Below are 25,017 nucleotides of genomic sequence, written 5' to 3' on the forward strand. Positions count from 1 at the left end.
AATAGTAACTGGTAAAACAATTACCTTGGTACTCCTTCAGTTACAAACTATCCTCCAGTATTTGGTAGCTTTTCTTTTGAGTGAAACTGAAGCAAGTCTTGCTTTGCCTATGAAAATGGATGGAATACCACAATGGACAGGAAAACATTTTACCAAAATTATTTTAAAACTGGCCTCAAAGTGACCAAAAACTTCCATGTGATTGTTTTTATGGAATATTTATTCCAATAGCCTAAGTTCTTCCAGTGAAGGAAAGGGAAGAATGAGTAAAGGAGTAATCAGAGAAGGAACGGTAGTATTTACACTTTAACATGTATTAATGAACGCTTGACTTCTGATGTGCAGAGCCTGAATTTGAAGTGAAAGAGTTAGCTATCATCCAGGAATAAGAAATGGGTTATGTGTCTCTGAGCATAACACTAAGTGTTCTAAATTAAGCAAGCATACGAATGAAGTAATATCAAAACAGTGCAGGGAAATGGTTCATTCTGGGGCAAGGCCACCTTGCTCCATGAGACTGTCTAATTCAATGACTTATAGTATTACTCATAACATACCAGAGTCGGGAGGTTTCTCATCTTGTTCTGAATGAAAATGAGTGACAGCTTGCTGCACAACGCAGGATTTCTTCAATTCTGATGCTTTGTGCAACTACTGAAACTCAAACCTGAACATTTTCAATTTCACAAATAAGATCACACTTTTCAACATGATGAATTATATGCAAGATTCACAATGGTGGAGTATGCTTCCTGTTTGGATACAAACGCAGCTTTGCAATTATGAGAGAAAATCAAGCTTGACAAAATCTTTAATCTGACATGTACTGAGTTTTTCATAAGATAAGATAGGTATGCCCTCCTTTTTCCTACTTCTGACAACTCTAAATATAGATTCAATCAAACAAACAAGTGTCACACGTACTAATGCCCTTAAGAAGTCCTCCATCCAAGTGAACCATTCCCTGCCCTTTCCTCTCACCTTTTAGATTAACAACCAACATACAAGTGTCAGGAGAGAAAGCTGGGGTTCACGTAGGCATAGAGAAAAGCAGATCTGTTACTAGCCAATTGCAGCTTAAATTAAGAGAATGATACTGTTTTCTTTGCAAGAAATTCTCGCCACATTTGGTTTTTAAGATATCTAAGTCATCAAAACCAAGCCATTCTGTATGTACCCTTGCCATTCCCTACTTATTTTTTCCCAGCATGTTTTCAAAGAGCTGCTTACTGTTTTGACTGAACATTAGCACATTCTTCTCCTCTATCCTTTTTCACTAACTACCTCATTGTCATCATTCATTTGCATCTCTAGTTGCCACTCCTTCACTACCACCATTTTAGATGTTCTTAATTTATAACTAGAGATATCAAAACATTCTCTGCTGAACTTTTACTGAATTTGTTACCTACAGGTTCTCATGAGGGGCTCTTTTTTTTCAAATGTATATAATTTCGAAGATTGTAAAAGAAATTCTGAACCACCAGATTTGTAACCATGTGCTGTTCATGATAGCCTGGTTACTGGGCACCCCAGTCCATTTACTGTCCAGTAACTTCAGGTCAGGCTTGACTTACTCTGTTTTGCACTTGTCCTAGCTTGACAGCATCAGACTCTAGTCATTACACCACAGAAATCGTTTCAAATATTACTCCATTGGAAAAAAAAAAAAAAACAAAAAACACTTTCAAAGACAATTCAGGCTTTAATATACAGGCCAGCTTCAGAGCTCAGATATACACTTTAGATCCATACTGATTTCAAATGAAATGTGGAAAGCAGAAGAAAAAGACTTAAAAATTACTACCAGCAACATTTCTCAGACTTTCTTGTAGGTTTGGGTAACTTGATACAATTGTGCTGACAATGTAATTCAGGCTTACAGTGTTATCTCCAACATTACTAAAATAAGCTCAGCTAGGAAACATTTCCTAATGATTTCTTGTTCTATACAGGGTTCTAATCCTCAACTTTGAACTTCATACTGTGTTGTATGTGTATAATTACAAGGTAGAATGATGACCGTTTCTTACAGCAGCATAGCCAACCTTTAATTCTGCTCCTAACAAGACATTTCTTTTAAAATAAAGGTTAGCCAATGGTTTTGCAGTAGCAGTTACAGCATGCTTATCTGATTTTAATGAAACAGCAGAATTACAAGGATGGAACATGGAAAATCCTTATGATATCCACTTGCAAACACTGTAAAAGACATGAGAGAAAGTTTTCTAGCCAATTCCAGCTACAAGCATATCCATTTTTTGGAAAGCTCAAACTGAAATAACTATTTTATATGTATGTGTGTATATATATATATAAAGTATATAGTGAAATCTTCTTAAATTCAATTCTGGTGCTAATAAAATAAAGCTTTCAAGTATAAATTTAAGTGCTTCAAGGGAAATTCGAGGAGGGTTCATTGATAGTTTTCAGACCTTATAACCAACATAAGACTGCATACTTAGCACAGTGCTGTTTGTAGAGCAACAAGCCAAATGAGGGCCAAAAAAACTCAAGTGAGAACATGAAAGATGATGGATGGATGAAACTTTTTAATCTTAAAAAAATGTTTATCTGCTAGCTCATGTGCCTTCTGAAATACGGGCTGACAACTAGAAGAATCAGTTATTGACCAGTAAATTGGATCATTCCTTCATATTATGTTATGTCTTCTCTCATGCCCACATGTACCAGATCTCCAGTATGCAGCCATATTACAAAACCAGAACTATTTCTCCCAGTCTGCTGAGAAAATCTTATTTTGTTTTACAGAACATGACAGAAGTGAACACAACACACTAAGAACCATTTCCATAATTTCTCTATCACCTCAAGCACAATGTCAGGAAATTTTAATATTTTGGTTCAAGCTTTTTATTTACTTTAAGATTAATAAATGAAACCTAAGCTATCACACGTAGTATCTTAAGCTACAGAGACATGAAATCAAGATTTCAGTCAGTGCTTAAGATCACATTTTCTGTCAAAAGTACAAAATATCACTCTTAAATATAAAATCAGCACACAGATTTTATAGGCATGTGTCTTTGCCCCAGGAAGGCATGGACCTGGACACATTTTTCTTCAGTGGGTGGTCTAGACTCTCACCACACATCTGTATTCTGATAGCTACCAAAAATCAGATATAGAAAACTAAAAGTGAAGGAACAGCCAAGGTTTACTTTCTATTGACTAGATCTGTCTGCAACACCTAATTAATCAACTACTGACAAAATATGATTTTATGTTTGAAGGAAAAAGTCCCAAGAGACGAAGTAGATAAAGTATGCAGTCTTATCACACTGACACTTTCCTCATCGTGTTCAGCAGTGCAGCCTGATTTTCCTGTTTCAGAGCTTCTTTTCTGGCAAGTTATGACCTCATTACAGTCATATCAATTGCATATTTTTGTCTAAACAGATGGAGCTCTCGTCTCTTCCATTACCTTTCAGTAAACAATAATTCCAGTTAGACAGTGAAGTAAGATTTTCTATCACTCACTCTGTTAGATCTTGGACAGCAAAACTGAGTTCATCAGCAATTCACACAGCAATAGAAGAGACCAGAAGTCAATGGCAGTACAGACCAAGCAACAGAGTACTGAGACACATGGAGAAATTAATCTGTTTCTTTCAAGAATACACACCCGTGCTTCGGAAAAGGACAGATCAATCAATGAAATCTTTGCACTGGAAAAGTTAAATGGAAACTAGCAGGATAAAGAGGATAACAGGTACACACACAGGGGGTTGGTCAGCATAAAAGACCAAGGATTTCAAGACAGCCACCACCACTTTACCTAGGGGTGGTAAGAAAATCACTGGCTACTTACAGAAGTTATAGGCATGCTTTCTTTATCCTTTTTATATTCCCATTCCAATGGATTTACTGAAAGTGTACACTAGAATGACAATATTTGCAATCTGCAGTATTAACAGCCTTGAAATAATATGTATTCACAGCATGGCAGTTAGCTATGTGTCAACTCTGAGACTTCTCTCCATATGCCCTAAAAATAATTTAATTAAGGCTTATATGATTGGGATAAAACAAACAACAACAAAAATCACAAAAGCTCTTGAGCACACTCAAATTCTCCATGGGGAAAAGATTGTGCTTCTTGAATGTTTTCTACGCTATGAGTATGTTTCAAGCAAGGCATGAGTATTTGTTTACTGTTTTTCGCTTGACCATCTCTACAACCAGTAGATCAGAACTAAACTAAAGGTATATCAGCAGATCCTTTCTTCTCCAAGATCCTTTTTTTTTTTTTTTTTTAAGCCAATAACCAATGCAAGACTAATTCACAAAAATGATTTGGAAACTCCATCCAGGAAGGGATTTCATTACGCAGTTATGATTACTTCCAACACCCTTAACTTGATGCTTATTTTACTCTTTATAAATATATTTATCAATATAGTCTAGTTCTTTATTATGAAGGATAGTGAGAAACTGGGCAAACAGGCACACTATAAGCACTGCAGGGCTTTGCAAAACACCACCTAAACTGCAGCACAGGCAGCGCTGAGTCAGAGCTACTGAATTCAGCCAGGTTGAGCTGATACATGCACAGTTACTCAGGTGTGACAGCACTACATTTCCCAAACTCTTGCAGTTTCCAGGGGGAAATCTGCTTGTCTCACATATCCAAACTACTCAGCTCTCCAGATCCACAACCCTGGATTCAGAATTTAGCTCAGGATGACAACAGAATTGGGATTTGGCTGGCTCAGGTCCAGCAAAACTTAACAGTAATGTTTCTAGGTGACCAATCTTTACATTTGTTAAGCAGAAAAACAAGAAAATACTTTCAAGATCTGAGTGGTCCCCAAAACAATCTAGTTAAACCAGCACAGTACTTCATTTCATTTCTTTCTCTGGCTCACTTGAAGCTTTGGTCTCAGGGAAGAGGCAGCTACCAGAAAAACACATGCTTTCTATCAAAAGTGGTGTTAGGAAAGACATTCCCAGCTAGAAGTCATAGCAACGTTTGTGATGTACAGTGTCTGTATGTTGGGGTATAAAAAGTTAAAAGACCTACCATGCCGAAGAGCTGGAGGTACCTTCTGAATATGCAACCAGATCAAGAGTAATTACAGGATGCTGAGTTGCAACAAAGGTTCCTGGTGAACTTCCCCCAGATTAAAACTCTCACCTCATGGCACTACAGGAGAAGGCACCTCCTCCCTCTGCCTCAGCCCAAAGTTGTTTCCTGGATCAAAACAGGTCTCGAAAGTAGCAAGCACAGGAACAAGCCACTAAGTCATTCATTCTTATGTCCTTCTCTTGAACGATCCTTCGCAGCAGAGAACCAGAAAATTTAACTAAACTCTTTTTGGTGAAATCTACACAGTTTTCTGTAAAGTTCAGGGAATTTTTAATTCCCTTACCACAATACTGGATCAGCCTTTTTTGTTGATACATTGGAACAGGTACAGAATTGCATTTTCCCATGGTAATCTACTTATCATTTGGAGGGGAAAAAAAAATTGAAATCATTTCACTTTAAGAAAAACACATATGAAGTTGCTACAGCTTCCTAGTCAAAGACCATATTTGCCCCATACACAAGCAGTACAGAAGCCACCATTCCAGTCAATCCTGATAACTGCTCTCCTGTGGATGTTATCCACAGGACCACATACAATATTTGCAATAGCACAGTGCCTTCCAGTACTTGAAACAGTGAGATCTGGTATTTTGCTAGGGACAGAAAGCAAAGGTACATGTTCCCTCCGTAGGAAAAGTGGTATTTACTTCACAGCACAGTCCCAAACCCTCTGTTTGCTTTAGTTTTGTTACAGGACAAGTTGTAATCCACCTAGCCTGTAGGCAATGTAAAGTAAATACATTTTAGTAACAAAGGATTCCTCGCTGTGCTTGATGTCCCTAAGTAGCTCCACCTTCAATTCTCAGGCTCTTGAAACTTAGGCTTATGGACATTTTTAACCTTAATGCACGGTGATAGGTGTACAGTAAGTATATCCCTTCAGTTCCTTATAAAACTACACATGCACAGGTGAAAAATTACTGATATAATAATGTAAACATTGAGAAACTTCGTATTTACTTTATAAGGCATGTTTGTACGATGACAGATAATTGTTTTCTTAGTAAGTAATAACAGGTAGATCTTGCATTAGTCAGAAGTTAGGGAATAGGATATTTAAAAGCTCTTTTTTTTTTTGTCAGCTTTTTATAAGACTTTGTAGCAGCAAACTGGATTGTTGACTCTGAAAGGTTTTTGAGAAGAAACACAGCAGCAATCATCTTGTCAAGCTTGACATTTTATAACAGCCACTCTTTCCTTACGGTCAAGCCTCAAGGAGCTAACACTGCCGTGAACTCGCACCTTAACCTAAAGGTTACTCTGCCTGGGTGATGGCACTACTGCAGGAACACAAACATTCAAGAACACTTTGTATCATCATCAGCTCTGCTCAGACGTGAATGCACTTGCCAAGAACCACTCTCAGGTTAAGCAATAGCTAGAACAAGCACGAGCCACTCACGGATTGCTACATGGTGCGTTCAGAAGGAGAGGAGGACACAGCAGGGCCGGGGCTGGGTGTGCTGGTGGGGCTTCCCAGCAGAGCAGCTAAGCAGGACAACACACTACTGCTTTAAAGATACACTTCCCCCACAACATGGAAATAGGAAAAATGAAGCCATTCTCTCCAGGCTGGAGCCCGGCCACTGGGGAATGAACCGTTATGAGCCAGGTGACCCTTCTCAGTCATATGCTTGCTCTGCAGGATTCATAAGACAAGATTATGTCACTTCAAAAGCCCTTACGCAACCAGAAACGTGTGTCCTAACCAAGACCGTGTGTTCACTCAAGACCAAATTCAGCATTTCAGCTCCATATGCATCTAGTCAGGTAGAATTAAACTGGTATTTCTGCAAATAGGTTAGCTTTCTGTCGTTCTTATGGGTCTGTGATCTAAAACCACTCTGGTTTTACAGAGGTAAACCTCTACTTATAGAAGTAAGTGAGATGTAAGCAGTTGACAGCATAAAGTATAAGTATAAAAAGTATATAAAAAGTATAGTTTTAATAACTTTTGCCTTACTTTAAGGAAGCTTTCAAATGCAGTCTTGCCTTGTTCCTGCTGTTTTACATCAGTACAGCAAGAAACACTAGGATGTGTTTTTATGCTTTCCAGGTCAGTCGTACTGAGAGCTGCTCCGGAGGAAAGCCTTCCAAGCCTCAGCCTCCCTGCTATGACGCCAGCACTCGCCAAGCGCATCCCAGCTCGCCCAAAGGAACGCTGACAGCATCAGTTACCCCCGGAGGGGAGCAGCCGCAGGCAGGAGGCAGCACCCTCCCCAGGCACCACCGCTGAGCTCCTGCCCCCGGCGGCGACACCGCGGCTCCCCCTGGCGGCCCCGCGCGGAGCGGCCCCCGGCCAGCGCTGCTCGGTCTGCAGGGAAGCGCGCTCCCCTTCCTCTCCTTGCACCGGTGCCTTCTGTCCCTGCCCTCCCCGCCTAAACAAACCCCAGCACAAATAAATAACGCGCATTCCCCCTCCGACAGCATTTTTGTCTGCTGTCAGTAACCAGGAACTCCCAGCACTCCTTTCCCAAAAGACTACGATAAAAAGTTTGGCAGACTACCTGCTCCTCTTCCACAGGTGCTGACCCTCCTTCACTCTTGAATCTCCCACATCAGCATATCCTCTCCAAAATACCGCAGCTTTAACAATGGAGCTGAGGAAGATGGGTCAAAAATTAATAGGCAAGCTGAGCACGATTATTTTTCAGAAAGCCCTCCTATTCTTCCCTTCCATTTGCCATAGCCAGGAGTGATAAAAAAAAATAATCATTATTCTTCTGAAGAACTATTAAAATAATAAAAGAACGCTCTTAATTGTATACTGGTCTGTTATTCGAATTATATATGCCACATCAAAACAAAAGCCAGATTATTTCTAAGAGATTTCCTCTTCAACTATAGTTTTCACTTATTTTTATTCAGCTTAGTTATTTCAGCTCAATTGAAGTTGTAATCTAGTTACTAAACCAAAGCAAATGCGTAACATCTGGTGTGCTTTGCATGCTGAGGACCAAAACTCGTGAACTCAGCTTTTGCCCATCAAACACTGCGTTCATAGAGCTCTGCTGAAATAAATGCAAGTTGCGAACCACCTGTACTAGAGACATCTTGCATTATCTTATCCTAGTTCTTTTAGGAGTAGTGATTGTAGAATCCTAGAATGGTTTTGGTTGGAAGGGACCATAAAGTTCATCCAGTTCCACTCCGCCCTGCCATGGGCAGGGACATCTCCCACCAGACCAGGTTGCCCAAAGCCCCATCCAGCCTGGCCTTGAGCACCTCCAGGGATGGGGCATCCACAGCCTGTGCCAGTGCCTCACCACCCTCTGATTTAAGAATTTCTTTTGAATATATAATCTAAATCTACTGTTTTTTAGGATAAGATCATTATTCCTTGTTCTATCCCTACACTCCCTGACAAAGAGTCCCTCCCCAGCTTTCCTGTAGGCCCCTATGTCTCCCTGGAGCCTTCTCTTCTCTAGGCTGAACAACCCCAACTCCCTCAGTCTGTCTTCACAGGAGAGGTGATCATTTTTGTGGCCCTCCTCTGGACTAATAGCTCCGCATCCTTCTTGTGATGGGGACCAAAGAGCTGAACACAGTGCTTCAGGTTGGGTCTCACATGAGCAGAGGGGGACAATCACCTCCCTCGCCCTGCTGGCCACACTTCTTTACATTTGGCCCAGGATATGGTTGGCTTTCGGAGCAGTGAGCACACATTGCCAGCTCATGTTGAGCTTCTCACCAACCATCTCATATGTCCTTCTCCTCAGGACTGTTTTTAACCCATTCTCTGTTCATGATACAAAATAGGAAATGAATGGTCCCTTAGTGCCATTGGAATCACATTGTCTTTATTTATAATGCCTTGCTTTCCTCTTTAAAAAAGGTTCTCTCATAACCTGAGATCTCTAGTTAAGTCACAGGCTGTGATAAGGGCTGCTCCTCAGTCAGTGCACAAAGACAGGACTCCAGACTTTATTTAGGCTTCATTTAGTTCATAATTATTAGCACTGATGAATTCTAAGGCTTCTTTATTCTTTAAATCCTTCTTTATACCTTCTGAATCCTTTGAGTTAGCATCAGGTAGAACTGAACCTGTAATATAATGTAACCAGTCTGAAACTATACATTGATAAAGTATGTGATAACCACAGGCATAAGGTCTCCCAACTATAGCACCTGTATTTGTTTAATAAGATCTTGCAATGCTGTAATTAAAGCACTGATTCTACTAAAAGGAAACCAGGCATTAGTACTAATGCTATCTACTACTAACACTGTCTCATAGTAAGGTGGCAAATGATGACTTCAGTACAACCAAAAAAAAATTAAAAATCCCAGTCATGGATATGCTAAAATCTCAAGCAAGGTTTAGTTGTTGCTAGAAAATTGGCAATATGAATAAAAATAACAAAATGAGAATCATTAATAACAAATGGTATGGTAGGCTACCATAAAGATAAAACAATCCTATGCTATTGTTCAAAAATACTTGCAAAATAATTAGATTAACAGTTGCATATTTAGTGGCTAGTAAAAAGGTAATATACTACAATCAAATCTGATAGATACGCTGTAGCACCAGCAAAGGAAAACTATTATCAATCTGTTTTCTGAACTGAAATCAGCTGAATAAACTTTTGAAAGAGAAAAAGTACAAGATGTTTAAATAAACATTTGTCTTGTTCTAGAATGCTGTTGGGGGGGGGTCAGAAAGAAACATTTAATACAAAATTTGTTCTTAATAAGTCAGTACAGTAATTCTTCCCAAATCTAACATCAAGTTGTCTGCTTGAGCTCACTGGCATGAGCAATGAAGTTTTACATAAAGGAGCAAAGGTCCATCCAATTACAGGATCAGACTCTCCTTAACTGTAACTGATGTTGACAGTTCCTCAGGACTTCTCTACAAACCTATTTGACAAAAGGTTGGCTCAACTTGGAACACAGGGAATCAGTCACAGGTAAAGCTAAAATTCATGCTCCTGTTGCTAGTGAGACTAAAACAAGCAACATCTCTTCCTCTAATAAGGAAGATACGATAAGTGCTATTGTATATAGTCTCTTTATCAGGAGTTAGGTGTTGTCCTTAAGATTTTGGCAATTTCTTGGTGCAATCTTTCACACAGAGTTTACCTACCAAGAAATTAAAATGGGTTTTTCATCTGCTATGACTTTTTACATGTTGTTCTTTTTGTAAGACTTGAACTCAGTGTGAAATTTGAGATATTTGAGGGAGACGTGGAGAAGAACAAAAAGAAGAAAAAGTTACAGTAGAGAGACAACTTCAGAAAGCAGATCAGTCTAACTAGATGTACTTGGAAACAAACTAAACTTACATGAAAGTCATATTTTTCAAGTCACTAATTCTGCATTGTTTCCCTCCATAGGCCACTTCTATATAAACTTTACTGCATCAAGTATAGGAATAACAGTGGCGTGCATTAATTTTAGATTTGTTATTAACATGACTAAACTATATAACCTTGAAAGTCATGCATTTTCATTTTAAGTATCGTTACCAGCTATACAGTTCCTATCCCAAAGTGTGATTCCCAAAACCACGATGTAACATCTTAAGTTTCCAGACTAGCAGAAACTGTAATTGTACTTCAAACAGAACAGATAATGTTAGGTTTTAAGTGCGGTTTGGAGAAGAAGAGAAATACAACATCAATTTTTCCATGGAGATGCATACTATAATTAGACAGGGAGAGAAAAAAGATGATTTAATATCATCACATGGAAGGAATGTTACAAAGAGTTCTTCAACCTGAGCAAGAAGCATGATTTAAAATAAAATTGAAGCATACAATTAGTAAATATCATTTTTGAAAGAGAGGCATTGTTTCTGTCAACAAAAGTTTTGTTTGAAAGCTATGCCTAAGACATTAAAAACAGAGTGTGATGATCACTGTGTTCCTGCTAGGCACTTAGATCTCCTATTCTCTTTTCTAGTAGTTCTCTGAAAAGGATAAGTATTTACCTCTAAGAAAAATCTTTCCTAGAACAGGTGAAGCTACTAACTCCCAACGTTAACAGATAAACACCACTCTGCAAGGAGTATTTATCCTCTCACACAGCATTTCTTTCTCCTAAGACCACAGAAGTATTCCACACGAAGTGTGTGGACCAGGGGAGGGTGCTCTGGGTGATACAGAACAGAGAAATTGCAGTACCCCTTTTCTGGGGTGGTAGACACTGGAAAAAATGCATCATAAACACTTAATTGTAAACACAACTCACATTAGAAACAAAAATAACATGTAGAAAAACTCTCAATTTTTTTTTTATTCAAAAGCCTTTACTTTGATATCCATGCTATCAAAGCATTTTACCTTGGCTGAAAGTAAAATACTTGGAAAGGACTAAATCTTTTCTAGCCACACAAAACAAAAGGAAAGCTACCAGCTTACTTTAGTTCCCATGAGAAAGAAAAAAAATTAAATTCTTTTTTCAGGCTATATGGCTTATATACACAACAGTATTTGTTTGGGGAAGACAAAATCTTGTAAGTCTGGTGTCCTGTCATTTTTCAGAACAGATCTGAAAAAATCTGGGTCAGTGCCTTGGCATCAGTATCAGGTGAAGCATGTTCCTCACCTCAGATACATGGTTACTAGCAGCACCTGCTTCACCAAAACCACCTGAAATACTTCAATCACTTCAGTGATGTCAGTCAGCCACCTCTGACTCATAGGCATGGGCAGACTTAACTTAGCAAAAGCTAGTTATCTGTCTCAGCCTTAGGGAAAGTACTACTGAACCACAAATAAGCATCTTCTGACCTAATAAAGTTTGCAACGCTGCATGTTGAGTGCCTGTTTACCTTAGTACAGGAGGCTGTAAGCTATGGTTCCTCTAGAGCTGTTTTACACAAAGTTCAGCTTTCCCAGCCATAGAAACAGCCCCTAGGACAGGATAAAGAGCAGAATTAAGTTATTGCCCATTTTAGTTCCACCCAAATTCTTGAGAGGGATCAGACAATAAGGCAGCAAAGTGCAAGACAAATCTTTTAGCAACAGTAGAACTCCTGCTAAAGATATCCCCTGTTTGAAAGATAATTCCAATTAAAGTGTTTTAAACCATTCATATATTTATAAACGAATGCTATAATAATAAAGATAGCTACTTTTTTTTTTTCACTTACCATATGTTTTACAGATATAACTTTATATTAGTCATTTAGTATAGAGGCATCTAAACAGTAAGTACAACAGTACAACAGCTACCTTATTTTACAGATTTCTTTATTTTCTAAGTGTCACTATGAAATTAAAGAAAAAAAAGCAACACCCAACAACACACCTTTAATAGATAGCTTATTAGCTTCATCTGCTTGATAAGAAGAAAAGGGACAGATGGGAGAAACCAGTTCAGCTGTGCCTTGTTGGGAAAGGAAGGAAGAGATTGGATGTTGCAGCCTTCATTGAGAAGAGGTGGCTTCTTATGACAAACGTTTGGCTATTATAAAAAGGTAGTGTTGCCTACTGTGGGGAGGTTGGAGGATTTTGTTGGTTCTTAATTGCAGTTTTTTTTTTTTATTTTTATTTCCTTGTATGGGTGCTAAAAGTGAGAAGGCTGATTCAGAAATTTTACAGGTAAGGGATTCTGCTATATCTGTTCTTCTTAGTAAGAGCTATAGCTTGTCTTCTTTTATGTCTTCTGTTCTGATCTGAGAGGTGTAGTTAGCTCTGAGATGGGAGGAAATTATACTCTGGTTGTGCTTGTGAGTACTATTACTTTGCAAACTTTCTGTGGAAAGAGACAGTCATGTTTTGAGTTAATGTATTATTGGTTGCTTCCTGTATTATGCTGCTAGGTGGCCTCCTTGTTTGCTCTTGATCAAAGTGAATGCTCTGTTTCAAGGATCATCATAGATGAAGAAAGCAATTTAACAGCTTAAGAAAATAACTCATGTTAGAAAACTGAGTAAAGTAAGGGTGTCTAGTGAAAGAACTCATAGTCAAATTATAGAAAAAAATAACAGCTTTTAATTTAGTTTCTTTTAATTGTGGATTTTAAGTAGTCTGTGGCTTAAATAGGAAATAAGAAATGTAGGTACTACTTTCAATTTAACTGCTAAAGTGTCTTGATATAGTATAGCAGACATTTATTGTAGTATTTGGGGTTTTTATTTGTTTGCCTTATTAAGCTGCCTATATATGCATCATACCTGTTGCATTCCACTGTCTCTAAGAGCTGGAATAGGGCTGTTTGAAGTGGCAGGTAATGAAACCTTAAACCTTCAAGCTTTTGGTAATGTGTATGATAAAAAGTGTACAAATTAACCTGAAGAAAGTGCTCCTCTCTGACGTAAAATCTAGTATTTTATGTTAAAATGTTGACTTATCTTCAAAGACAGTACTGTCTTTAACCTAATTCTGTTAAATGACCTAAGGTATGTGTTGGCTAGTAGTGTAACTTCATAGTGGATTCTTTATCTTGTGTTGAATACTCCAGACCTCCATTACTTGACACTATACTTAATGGTGTCGTCTTTTTTTTCCTCTCTTACTGAAAATAGTGTGATGTAGGAAGTAATTAACATTGCCACAGAAGTATTTAACTGCTTAGGAATTTAGAGAAATCAGCTCCATTCATGCAAAAGCTAATAACAGAGCTGTAACTGCATTTCAGCAGGTGTTAAAAAGTCACTCTAGGTAATCTAAAAAAAATGAAGTCTGACTTTTGAATAAGACTACCACTGTAGTATGAGTAACATGGACAAAAGTCTTACAGTTTGTTTTGCACACTGTATTTTTCAGAAGTAGTGCTATTCCCTTTTCATAGTGGATCTTATAAACCCAGTTTTATTTATAACATCACCAGCCTTTTTGCATGTTGTTGTTCAGCTCTTGTTTATGTAGAATCAGTAGATCATAACATAGCTGAAAGACTTTAGCTGTCCATAGGCTTCTTGTTGCTGTTAATTGAGAAGAAGAGCCTCATATTCTTGGTTTGAAATGTATGCTTTAGAGCGAGCAAGAAGAGTTTGAAATGTGTGCTATGCTCACTATCATCTAGCCTTCTAAAACAGCACAGTAAGTAAGCTCTGGGGATTTATTATAGTCTGGCAGGGTTTATCACTGGGTGGTACATGGACTGAGCAGAGATCTGAGCCCAGCACAACAAAGAAACTGGAGGATTCTGGGCGATGCCTATTCAGCCTCCCAAATAAAATAATTGGTCATTTTGAAAGTACCTGATTGGCAGTAAAACCCTCTTAGAGTCTTAACCTGTCATGTTACCGTGTCTTTGCTGCTGAAGATAAAAGAGCTCCCTGCAGAACGAATCTTATGTGTGTCTTCTTCTAATTTATTTTTCCTTTACTTAAAAAAAAAAAAGCCTTCTCACTTCCCAGTACCACTCTGGGACTACTGAGCTTGGAGGCAGACATCTTTTGCATGTGGACCCTGTTGGGTGGAAAGTGATTTTGCTTTTTTCCTTCTTAAGTACTAAACACAGTTATGCTAGAGCTTTGTCATTTTGATACCTGTTTATTCTCTTTTAAACTGAAAAGAAAAATTAGAGTAATCTGTCAACAACAGTCCTTGTAGGAACAGCAAGAGTTGGAGGCCTGGTCACAAATGTGCAATTTTCTGTTGGTGTGATCCCCTCTCAGATGGGGACTGGGCTGCCCCAAGACAGTGTGGGGTGCAGGCACTCTGTGGTTGGGAGATGTGCTTGGGTGAGGGGCAGCAGTTGGCCCTCCCAGCTGGGCCTGCTGCTGAAGGCTGGCCAGCAGCTGGGGAGGCTGTGTGTAGTGATTCTGAACTCATGATATAGCCCTAAAGGCACAGTACTTACTTGTATTTTTCTCCCCCTGTGCATCTGGGGGAGGATTTCATGCAACTAACACAGCAGATCAGAATAGAATTTCAGTCTCTGTTACCTGGAGCTTGTCATCCAGTACCCCAAAGAGGGAGGTGACTTTGTTACCCTTGTGGATTCAATACACTGCACCCTCACTAAAACCTGCTTATTTGTTCCCTTGAAGGCCCTGGATACGTTTTATATTTTGTTCCCTTAAAATAACAACAAATCTTGTTGAATAAAGTTCCCTTATCTGATAGAGGAGAAGGGGACAACATAATGAATCTTGATATCCACACTGTAAAATCTATTATGGACCTGAAGAGTGGTGCATGGGTGTGCTCCCGTTTGCTTTCACTCCTCCACCTCTGGATGTGGATAACCTTTATTCTGGTACAATGTTACTGCATTAGATCTGAAAGGTCCCCTGACATCACACGGCTAATCGGGGCTCCTCAGTGAATAGGATCTGGCCTTTTAGCAGTATCCTGAATGCACTATTGATTTGCTGACAGGAAGCCCTGTAGCGATAACAAAAGAAGAAATGATTCAGCAATCACCGGAAAGCCTCCCTTGATTTCACATCTGTGAGTCCATCTACTTCCATGCCAGCTGAGCTGCCTTCACATGAGAGGGAAGTTTCTCATTGTTCTGTACTTTGTTCTTCTTTTCTTTCTTTTTAGTGTAAAATGTCACATTTTCCACAGGCGCTATCAAAACCAAACTAAAACAACTGCTAGGGTGACAGTGTCAAAAAGTATTTACTACTAGCTGTAGCAGCAAATGAATACGTGAAGACAAAGTGCTGCATTATGAATGTCAGGGCAACTTCCAAAATTAGCTTAAGAAAGTCCAAGGGATTAGGGTATTGTTTTACAGAACTGTGACAGACCATTGCAGTCTCCAGGGTGACTCTGCTGCAGCCCTTTAATAGTGAAATCCCAAATCCTGCTTTAGATAAGTAGTTCTTGGTTTGTAACCTCAACAAAAAGGCACCATTCAAAGTTTAAAATGCTTTTCCTTTGTATTACAGTACCCAAAGTGCTTAAGTAACCAAGAAAATATTAGGGAATTCTTCTATTTAAAAAAGAAAGCAGTAAAGCCAGTCTCTGTTGATCCATGCTTCTGGTCCGAGTTGCTGAGCAGCGTGCTTGGCGTGACTGTGAGAATTCTTCTGCTGTATTTGGGCAATGTGTGTGCTAGAGCATTTTTATACTTATCTGGATGAACTCAAAACATCAAATGTTCTGTTCCAGATACTGGAACATTCAATGTTGTGTGCTTCCTAGTATATTTATTAACAGTTGCCTAACCCTAATTTTGCTTTATGATGCATAGCACAAAGTAGTGTGAAGGCTATGTATCCCTGTTTTAATGCAGTTTGTGATATAGAAATGTACAAATCACCTTATGAAGTCAAAGTAGTTGTCCATGTACTTTCAGTTCTTCTTAATTAATGAACAAGTCCGAGGTATTCCTGAACTTGAATCCTTTGCTCTAAGTCAAGAGGGAAATATTGCTCCTTTCTATAGAGAAAACTGTCTTCTTTCTCAAGCCTAGCTTTCCCACATTGGGAGTTGAGTAACTTTGTGTTATTTCTTCTCTTCTGGGTATTTTTTGGGGGTGTCTATTTTCAATAATATATTGCTGCATCGCTTCTGGGGGTTTTTAACTTAATTTAGGACTCTTGGAATTAATTTTTCTGTTGTGACTATACTGGAACAGCATTGCAGAGAAGCAAGGATTGTTTGAGTCATCCTTAAGATCTGGTGTGAGGGTTTTCTTAAGGACTTGGGAAAACTTTGGCAGACTGATGCTCCTGCAGAGGTGTGGGGGATGCGACCCAGCGTCAGAGGCACTGGAGGCCAGCCAAGGCACAGCACATCTTGCACTTGTTCCCTCCAGAGAGAGGGTAAGACGATTATATTTAAAACAATGAAGCAAGTCCTGCTTTTAGGTCTTGTCTTTGGAAGCTGCTAGCTGTCACTCCAGGGCCATGCCTGTGGTAGGATAGGGCTGCCCAGAGGGTGAGTGGATGGCAAAAGCTTTCTCTGGGGACTTAGTGAAGTGGTAGTCTGTAAATTGTGGCAAGGCTACTACGGAGTTAAGCACTAAAATGGTGTTAATCTAGAGCACCTCTGCAGTTGCTTAGTCTCCAGCAGTGTGGCATCCTGTTATAACAACCAGAGGGACTTCTCTGGAGTGGACCTCCGCACCAAGCTCTGGTGCTGCTCCTGCATGGAGTCACACAGGGGGCTGGGGAGTGCTGCAGGACCACCCCAGGACTCTCCCAAGCCCCTCATGGAGGAAAACATGACTTCAACACAAGCCTCTATGAAGGGAACGTCAAGCTCTGTGACTCAGGTTGATCCCTGTGCTGTGGGAATACAGACCATGACAAGACCTTAGGGGAAGAGCACTGGAGATAGTGCTTGCAGGAAAGGATGTCCTCTGGTGATCTGGCATTCAGCTGTGCAAGTGAGATGGGGGCATGAAGCACCTTTTCCATCGCTTAGGGACCCTCTGTTGCTATCTGCAGGCTTTATTTCAAATTCTGTCTGTTCGGAAAGCCTCTGGTCCCCCCCAAGCCCTGCAGGGGCCGGCCGCGGGCGCTGGAGGGCACTGCTGGACGGCTCAAAAACGCGTTGAGCCTGCTTGCAGGGCTGTAAGCGGCTCGCTCGGGCAGAACAGGCAAATGCAGACCTTTGTGGATGACTTGCATGCCTCACGCTTTTTTCTTTCGGGAGAAATCAACTTTTCCTCTCTCATCCCTCTAGCCCCACAGCTCGTTCCTGTGGAGCAGGGGAGGCAGCACAGGAGCACCACCTCCTAGCAGTCAGTGCACCGGCATCCCTTTTCGGCCCATTTTTGCAGAGCTTGGCCTCTGCCAGGAGCTGGCTGGACCCGTACAGGGCCAGAATTTGCATTCCTTGGGCTCCCCAGAAGGCCCTGAGCATGGGCGTCCCCTGGGCACCACAGGAAGGGAAACCCTGGGGAATCGGTCCAAGGGTCCCCAGCTGGAACAAGCAGTGTCCGTGTCCCAATTCTTGATAGGAAGTATCTAATAACATAGTGCTAATTGTTGTGTTTCTGCATACTTCATCACTAATTTTCTAGCAGACAGGCGGATACTGGAGGGGGCTAGCTGATTCTGTTCCATCGCACAGGGGGGCTGAGTGCAGGAAGTTGCATGTTATGCTTTCACATGGAAACATGATTTTTTTTCTCCTTACGCTGCTATTTTTCCATGAATTCAAAGTAACTTGAAACTTATGGCTGTTCATTGAGTATGTGAAGTATTAGCCAATGTGACAGAATAAGTATTCCATATAAAGGAAATTCTTGATCACTGAAAGTCCATTCTAAAAAAAGCTAAATATTTATTGAATGTTGCTCCTAATGTGAACCTTTTAGCTGCCCTCGGGCAGGAAAATAGTAAATGGAGATGCTCTATAAAACTCTTTTGTTGCATCCAGGTTTCTTTTGTGGTTCTGAGGAGGCTCAAATTCTTTCTGAAGGATCTTTTTATTTATCTGTTTCTTGCCAGATTACTTAAGTGACTTATCTGTTGTTTCCATCACGGGAATTTTTTTAGTGACCTTTGTGTCACTGGGAAATAATCATTTCTCTTAGCTACTGTTGATGCTTTCTTTCTCTAGAGCTCCCCAGGGAAGCAGATCCCCCGAGTCCCTATTCAGAGAAGAAAGCAGAGCGATTACTTACGGACTTCATTTGTATATGTAAAGATGGCTCATCTTGCTAAGAATCACTGTGATCAAGCCATCTCTGCTGGGACTTCTTACACTGATAAACAACATACATCACTCCTTACTGTTTATAAGCGCAGTCCTTATTCTCATGTGCAAAAAATGGTGCTATGAAAGAAGTGCATCTCAGTTTTCTTTACTGATGAAAGAGGCATATAATTCTTAAGGTGTTTAAATCACAAAAACAATTTGTGGGTGTTTTCTTTGACTTTGCCACAATGATAATATCTGGTTCATACAGCATGCTGATGGGTAACATTATTTTCATTTCTTACATGGGTACTGAGGCACAATGAAGTAAAATAACTCCCTGGAAAACACCCAAGCAGCACATGCCAGAAGTTGGAAAACAGTCAAGTATTCTCAGAGCTATCATCTGCTTTGTGCACAATGCTGCTCCTTCATTAAAACTGGAAGGATTTTCTTTTAGAGATGAGGAGGTCAAGCACTGTGAGTGGCATTTAAACTCTAACTTAGCTCCAGTTAGCTGAAAAATAATGCAATAGTGTGCACTACATTTAAAATGTAAATAACTTTACAAAAATTATTTTTAGTAAATCCTTGTAATGGAGAGAAAGAATGACAAGAAGAAAAAAGTACAGAGATGTCTGTTTAAAAAATGATTGTATGGCTACAATAACTAATGGCATGTAAACTTGATACAGCTAACCTGACAGGACCTATTGAAAGAATGCAAGGCTTGTTTGCTATGAATGTATTTTAGCCCTATAGCTAAGCTCTCATTATCCTTTATTTTTGGAAAAAAAAAGTGAGTGGCCTGTCCAACCTCTGTTGTAGGTGGTCCCCCATCTACAGCGTACTCTGAAAGGTGAAGGATCCTATTTACAGGACAGGTGCCATAAAGCATATGCTTATCAGCCATGACTGAATCAAGCTCTTTATCCTGTCCTGTCACATTTTTCCTTTGAACCTACAAGCCAGAGAAAGTGCCTTGTGATGTTGAAACTGTTTTCACAAAACATCAAAACTCCCACTTTGGACATCAGAAAACAGCCTCACTCTGTTGGGCTGAAAATAGAAATCCCTTTTCTTTAACGATCTGCTTGTCTGATCTCATGCCAGTAGGTCACAGCAAGGATTATCATTATATTGCTGATGCATCCCACTTTTCCTGTCCTCCTTCTCTTGTGACTTGAGGGTAGAGTATTCCTCAGGACCTCCAACCTGCCCTTCTTGTAGCCCTGCAAGGATTTTTCAGGGGGCTGGCACTCCTACCAGCCCTAGTGCATGCTAGGTTTGCACCCACAATAGCTTGGGCCTGGCTGATCTGCCTTTTTGTCTGTGCAGAACAGTCATATACTGTTGAGTTTCTTGCTCAACGTCCAATGATCTCCATGTCATTGCAGGAGCAGGGAGCCATTCTCCAGAAAAGGGAGTTTCTACCTGTCCGGGGGCTACTATTTTGGTACTGGCAACGGCCATGTGCAGTCTGTGGAGAGATTTGTATTGTGGTTTGGCCTTAAGTTGTGAAAGAAAAGCTTGCTTTAAGGTAATAAATGTTCATGATTGCTGTAAGACTACTTGAAAACATTGGTGTTTGTTTCAATCCTTCAGAAAGTGAGCAAATGTGCTGGTTCTGGTAAGTTTTGACAGGCAACCTTCTAATAACCATCAGCATGATGAACACATGATGCCTGTTCACTGTGAGAAAGCTAAGAGGAAAGTTGAATTCTTATTTCCTTCTCATTTTGGGGATTAAAGCTGGGAGGGATCACCTCTTACCTCTTATATCTGGGTCTTCCAGTCCCTTCTCTGCTAAGCTGAGAAGCTTTAAGATGATGGCCAAATGTGCCTATAAAACTCTGAAGGCGAGGGGATGTTGTTTCTGAAACTATGTGCTTGTGTGGTAGGTCTTATCTTTGGTGTTATGGCCCATGTGCAACTGCCAAGACTAAACAAATATTTTCAAATAGATTCAGCTCTGGCAACCAGAAAGTGTGCTGTTTAGCACTGGTGTATCCTAGAGACAGGAAGGGGAGAGAAGGGCAGCCGTGTGGTCTTCCACACTGGAAATACAGGGAGATGTTCGTGAGTTACTGATTGGAAAGGTATGTGCTGCTTTCCAAGTCATGTTGAGCAAAAGACATATTATAGTTATTTCTGGTGAGTTTGCTAGCAATACGTTATTATTTAAGAATGTAAAAAGATGGCTGTTCTGGTCATTTTAGGAGTAACTTGCTCTTAACAATTTCAGTGTTGCATTTCCTATAACGCTTTATTTTGACGATAAAAATGTAGTTGTAAAATTTATTTTACTTTTTTTTAAAGTCTGGTTTGCATTTTAGGTCAAAAAAAGCTGCAAACGTCTAGTTTTCCAAGTGAGCATTTTCCAGCTCTAATAAAAAAATCACATCAATCAATTTATAACTATTTTTGAACAGCCACTACTCTACAGGAGAAAACCCTGTGCATGTGCAATTGTTTGACAGAGTAGCTGCCAGTTATCAGCTAGAATGTATTTTTTGAAAGTGTAAAATAGTGTAAATAGAGGATACTTGTTTTTAATCAGTCAGTATACACAGAAATGTCTCAAAACCAGCAGTTGTAACTAAACTAAATCAAAACATTGCAGACAGACTTGTTGACTTAGGATGGAGGGTTTCAATTGGGCTTATTGGGGGCAGAAGAGAGACTGAAGGCTAGGGGGTAAGAGGTGGTCTCTTAGACTGCCTGACCAGATGCACAAAGGGAAGAAGGCTTCTTACAAATAAGTAAGAGAAGTCTCAGGCTCTGGTCCTCAAGGGAGACTCTTACCAATCAGACACTTGCTGAGGGCATGTTGTGCCAGCAAAACAGGCAGTGCCCAGACTGCTGTGATTGTCTTTAGTGACAGTTTCCTGATGTTCACTTTAAAGAGGGCAGGTGGGGTAGCTTTCCACTTGACATCAAGGAACCGGGGAAGAATAGTTGACATGCATGGTCACAAGCTGGCTGTAAGATCGCATTTTGGGCTGCAGTGGCAATGACTATGACATGACTGAGTTCACAGCCCAGAATAAGGCTGGGCAGGTAAACTGTGGAGTCATGACTCTAAGAAGAACAGGCTTTGGCTCATTTAAGGAATTGGAGAGCAGAATACCAAGGGAGGCTGTTATGAGGTGGGAGGGTGCTGGGGAGAGCTTACAGACTTTGAAAGAAAACTTAAGAGGTTGTGAACCTGTTGGGCTGGAAGGGAAGGCCAGGAATTTAGGTATTAAACTTGCTTGACTAATAAGGAAGGAGCTTGTTATTGAACTACGATGCAAAAAAAAGTATATAGGAAGTGGAAATGTAAGCCATGGAATGAATGATGAGCCAAGTGCTGTTTGGCTGTTTAGTGATGAATTTGGGAAGGTAACTGGAGATAAAATTAGTGAGGCATGTTAACAGTGACAATAGAGATACTACAAGGAAGCTAGTAGCAAAAAAGAAACCACAAGTAAATGTGACTCTTTCGGTTTACAGGTACGTCTGGAGAAATTGTAGACTAGCTGGCTCACCTCAGGGTCCTCTTGGGGTCTGTTTCCAAATGCATGAATGACAGGAAAGTAACTGGGAGCTGTCAACAGGTTTCAATTTACTATTGCCAAATCCTGCTTGACAAACACAATGACCTTGTATGATGAAACGACTGGCTATGTGGGTGAAGGGAAAGATTAAGGTAATTTAACTTTACTGAGGCTTCTTATGCCATCTCCTGCAGCATTCTCAGATTAACAGATATGTTGAAAACTTTGGACCACAAGATTTGGAGGCTAGGTCTCTGGTGGCTTGAAACGAGCAAAGTGACTCATGGACTAATACGGAATCTAATATTGAAAAATACCTCCTGGTGACCTGGACAATTCAGTGTACCCCCAGCAAATTTGTGGGTGGTACTTGACTGACTGACAAGCTAAATGCTAGAATTTAAGTCCTGAGTGGCCCTGAGAAACTTGGGGACAGGGCTAATGGAAACCTCATGAAATGCACTAGGGAGCAGACTGAAGTCCTGCTCATAGGGTGGAATGACCCCATGTTTGGCCAGGCTGGGGATGGAGTGGCTGAGTGACAGCCCTGCTGAGTACCTGGAGGTTGCTGTGGGCACCAGGTTGCAAATAAGCCAGGAGGGCAGTCTCTTTGCAAACTAGGCACCTACTGAGTTTAATTTTGAGCTGTTATGAATACCTACCATAGGAGGAGCGTGGCTAACAGACTAAAGGAAATTACTAGCCTCTTCTGTTCAGCACCAGCGTGGCCACACCTCAAATATTGTGCTCAGTTTTAGGGACTCCCCAGCTCAGAAGGATGGGAGACAGTGTCCAGTGGAAATCACAGAATCGAAGGGGTTGGAAGGGACCTCGAAAGATCATGGGGTCCAACCCCTCTGCCAAAGCAGGTTCCTTAGAGCAGGCTGCCCAGGTAGGCGTCCAGATGGGCCTTGAATATCTCCGGAGAAGGAGGCTCCACAACCTCCCTGGACAGCCTGTTCCAGTGCTCTGTCACCCTCACTGTGAAGAAGTTCTTTCGCATATTGGTGCAGAACTTCCTGTGCTCTGTCTTGTGGCCATTACCCCTTGTCCTATCCCCACAAACCACTGAAAAGAGGTTGGTCAAATCCCCCTGTCTCCCACACCTCAGGTATTTATACACATTGAGATCCCCTCTCAGTCTTTTCTCTATGCTGAACAGACCCAGGTTTCTCAGCCTTTCTTTACAGGGAAGATGCTCCAGGCCCCGTATCATCTTTGTGGCCCTCCGCTGGACTCTTTCCAGGAGATCCTTGTCTTTTTTGTACCGGGGAGCCCAGAACTGGACACAGGCCTCCAGGTGAGGCCTGACCAGGGCAGAGTAGAGGGGGAGGATCACCTCCCTTGACCTGCTGGCCATGCTCCTTTTAATGCATGCCAGGATCCCACTGGCCCTCTTGGCCATGAGAGCGCACTGCTGGCTCGTGGTCAACCTGTCATCCACCAGGACCCCCAGGTCCTTCTCCTCAGAGCTCCTCTCCAGCAGGTCATCCCCCAGCCTGTACTGATATGTCTGGTTGTTCCTTCCCAGGTGCAGGACTCTACACTTGCTCTTATTAAACCTCATTTGGCTTCTTCCTGCCCATCTCTCCAGCCAGTCCAGGTCTTGCTGAATGGCAGCACAGCCTTCTGGCATGTCAGCCACTCCTCCCAGCTTTGTGTCATCAGCATACTGGCTGAGGGGAGACACTATTCCCTCATCAAGGTTGTCGATGAAGATGTTGAACAAGACCAGACCCAGCACCAACCCCTGGGGAATGCCGCTAGTCACAGGTCTCCAGCCGGACTCTGTGCCACTGATCACCACCCTCTGAGCTTGGCCAGTCAGCCAGTTCTTAACCCACTTAACTGCCCACTCCTCTATCCCGCACTTTCTCAGCTTTGCTATCAGGATGTCATGGGAGACAGTATTGAAAGCCTTGCTAAAGTCAAGGTAGATGACATCCACTTCTCTCCCCATATCTACCCAGTTGGTGATGCCACCATAGAAGGCAATGAGGTTGGCTGAGCATGACTTCCCCTTGGTGAATCCATGCTGACTACTCCTCATAACATTCTTCTCTTCCAATTGCTTGGAGATGACATCCAGAACAAGCCGTTCCAACACCTTTCGAGGGACAGAGGTGAGACTGACTGGCCTGTAGTTTCCTGGATCCTCCTTCTTGAAGACCGGAGTGACATTGGCTATCCTCCAGTCTTCAGGCACCTCTCCTGTTCTCCAGGACCTTTCAAAGATGACAGTGTAGTTCGGCGATCACCTCTGCCAACTCCCTTAGCACACATGGATGCATCCCATCAGGACCCATGGAATTTGTGTGTGGTGAGCCCACTCAGATGCTCCCGAACCACTCTTGTCAATCACAGGGGAGCCCTCCATTTCCCAGCCCCTTTCTCCCCCCACCAGGGTTGGGGAGTCCTTGAAGTAAAGACTGAAGCAAAGAAAGTGTTCAGTATCTCTGCTTTCTTGGCATCTCCTGTTACCAGGACACCCCCCTTGTTCAGCAAGGGACCCACATTATCCCTAGTCTTCTGTTTACTGTTTACATACTTAAAAGACAATAAGAAGGGTTTTTTTAATCTCTTTTGCTAGCCTCATCTCTAGGTGGGCTTTAGCCTTCCTCATCGCATCCCTGCAGGCCCTGACAACACTTCTATGCTCCTCCCAAGAGGACAGGCTCTTTTTCCACATTTCATAGACCTTCCTCTTCCTTTTGATCTTATCAATGAGCTCCTTGCTCATCCACACAGTTTTCCTGTCCCCCTTCCCCGATATCTTATTTTTCAGGATGCACCGATCCTGAGCTTGGAAGAAGTGCTGTTTAAATGTAGCCCAGCTCTCACAAGCACTCTTGCCTTCTAGCAA

General features: G+C 41.2%; 2 protein-coding genes and 1 long non-coding RNA gene across 42 annotated transcripts in view; 1 reads left to right on the plus strand and 2 right to left on the minus strand.

Annotated features, from left to right (window-relative positions):
- SCAF8 (SR-related CTD associated factor 8) overlaps positions 1-7,704 on the minus strand; it is a 165,305-nt gene extending 157,601 nt beyond the window's left edge. For 4 of the 5 annotated variants that reach the window (XM_083830964.1, XM_083830965.1, XM_083830966.1 and 1 more), the window contains exon 1: positions 7,077-7,268. In XM_083830964.1, the coding sequence (XP_083687090.1) occupies positions 7,077-7,253 (177 nt within the window). In that variant the 5' untranslated portion in view covers positions 7,254-7,268. Of the gene's footprint in view, positions 1-7,076; positions 7,269-7,620 lie in introns of those variants that run through there. The other variant, XM_083830968.1, reaches the window with a different exon arrangement.
- An 899-nt stretch (positions 7,705-8,603) lies between these two features.
- Positions 8,604-12,334, minus strand: LOC310897392. Its single transcript, XR_014582309.1, has 3 exons — positions 12,213-12,334; positions 11,892-11,973; positions 8,604-9,157 (listed from the first exon to the last, which is right to left on the minus strand). It is a non-coding gene; the product is annotated as an uncharacterized lncRNA (long non-coding RNA).
- An 80-nt stretch (positions 12,335-12,414) lies between these two features.
- The window catches only part of LOC310897390 (uncharacterized protein), an 82,509-nt gene continuing 69,906 nt past the window's right edge, over positions 12,415-25,017 (plus strand). For 15 of the 36 annotated variants that reach the window (XR_014582290.1, XR_014582291.1, XR_014582292.1 and 12 more), the window contains exon 1: positions 12,533-12,663. Coding sequence is in view for 1 of the 36 variants with exons in the window: in XM_083830992.1 (XP_083687118.1) it covers positions 12,622-12,663 (42 nt within the window). In the remaining 35 variants the exon portion in view is untranslated. Of the gene's footprint in view, positions 12,664-25,017 lie in introns of all 36 variants that reach the window. The other 21 variants (XR_014582305.1, XR_014582306.1, XR_014582307.1 and 18 more) reach the window with 15 other exon arrangements.

The sequence above is a fragment of the Anser anser genome (genome assembly GCF_964211835.1).
Source record: "Anser anser genome assembly, chromosome: 3".
Classification (NCBI taxonomy): Eukaryota; Metazoa; Chordata; class Aves; order Anseriformes; family Anatidae; genus Anser; species Anser anser.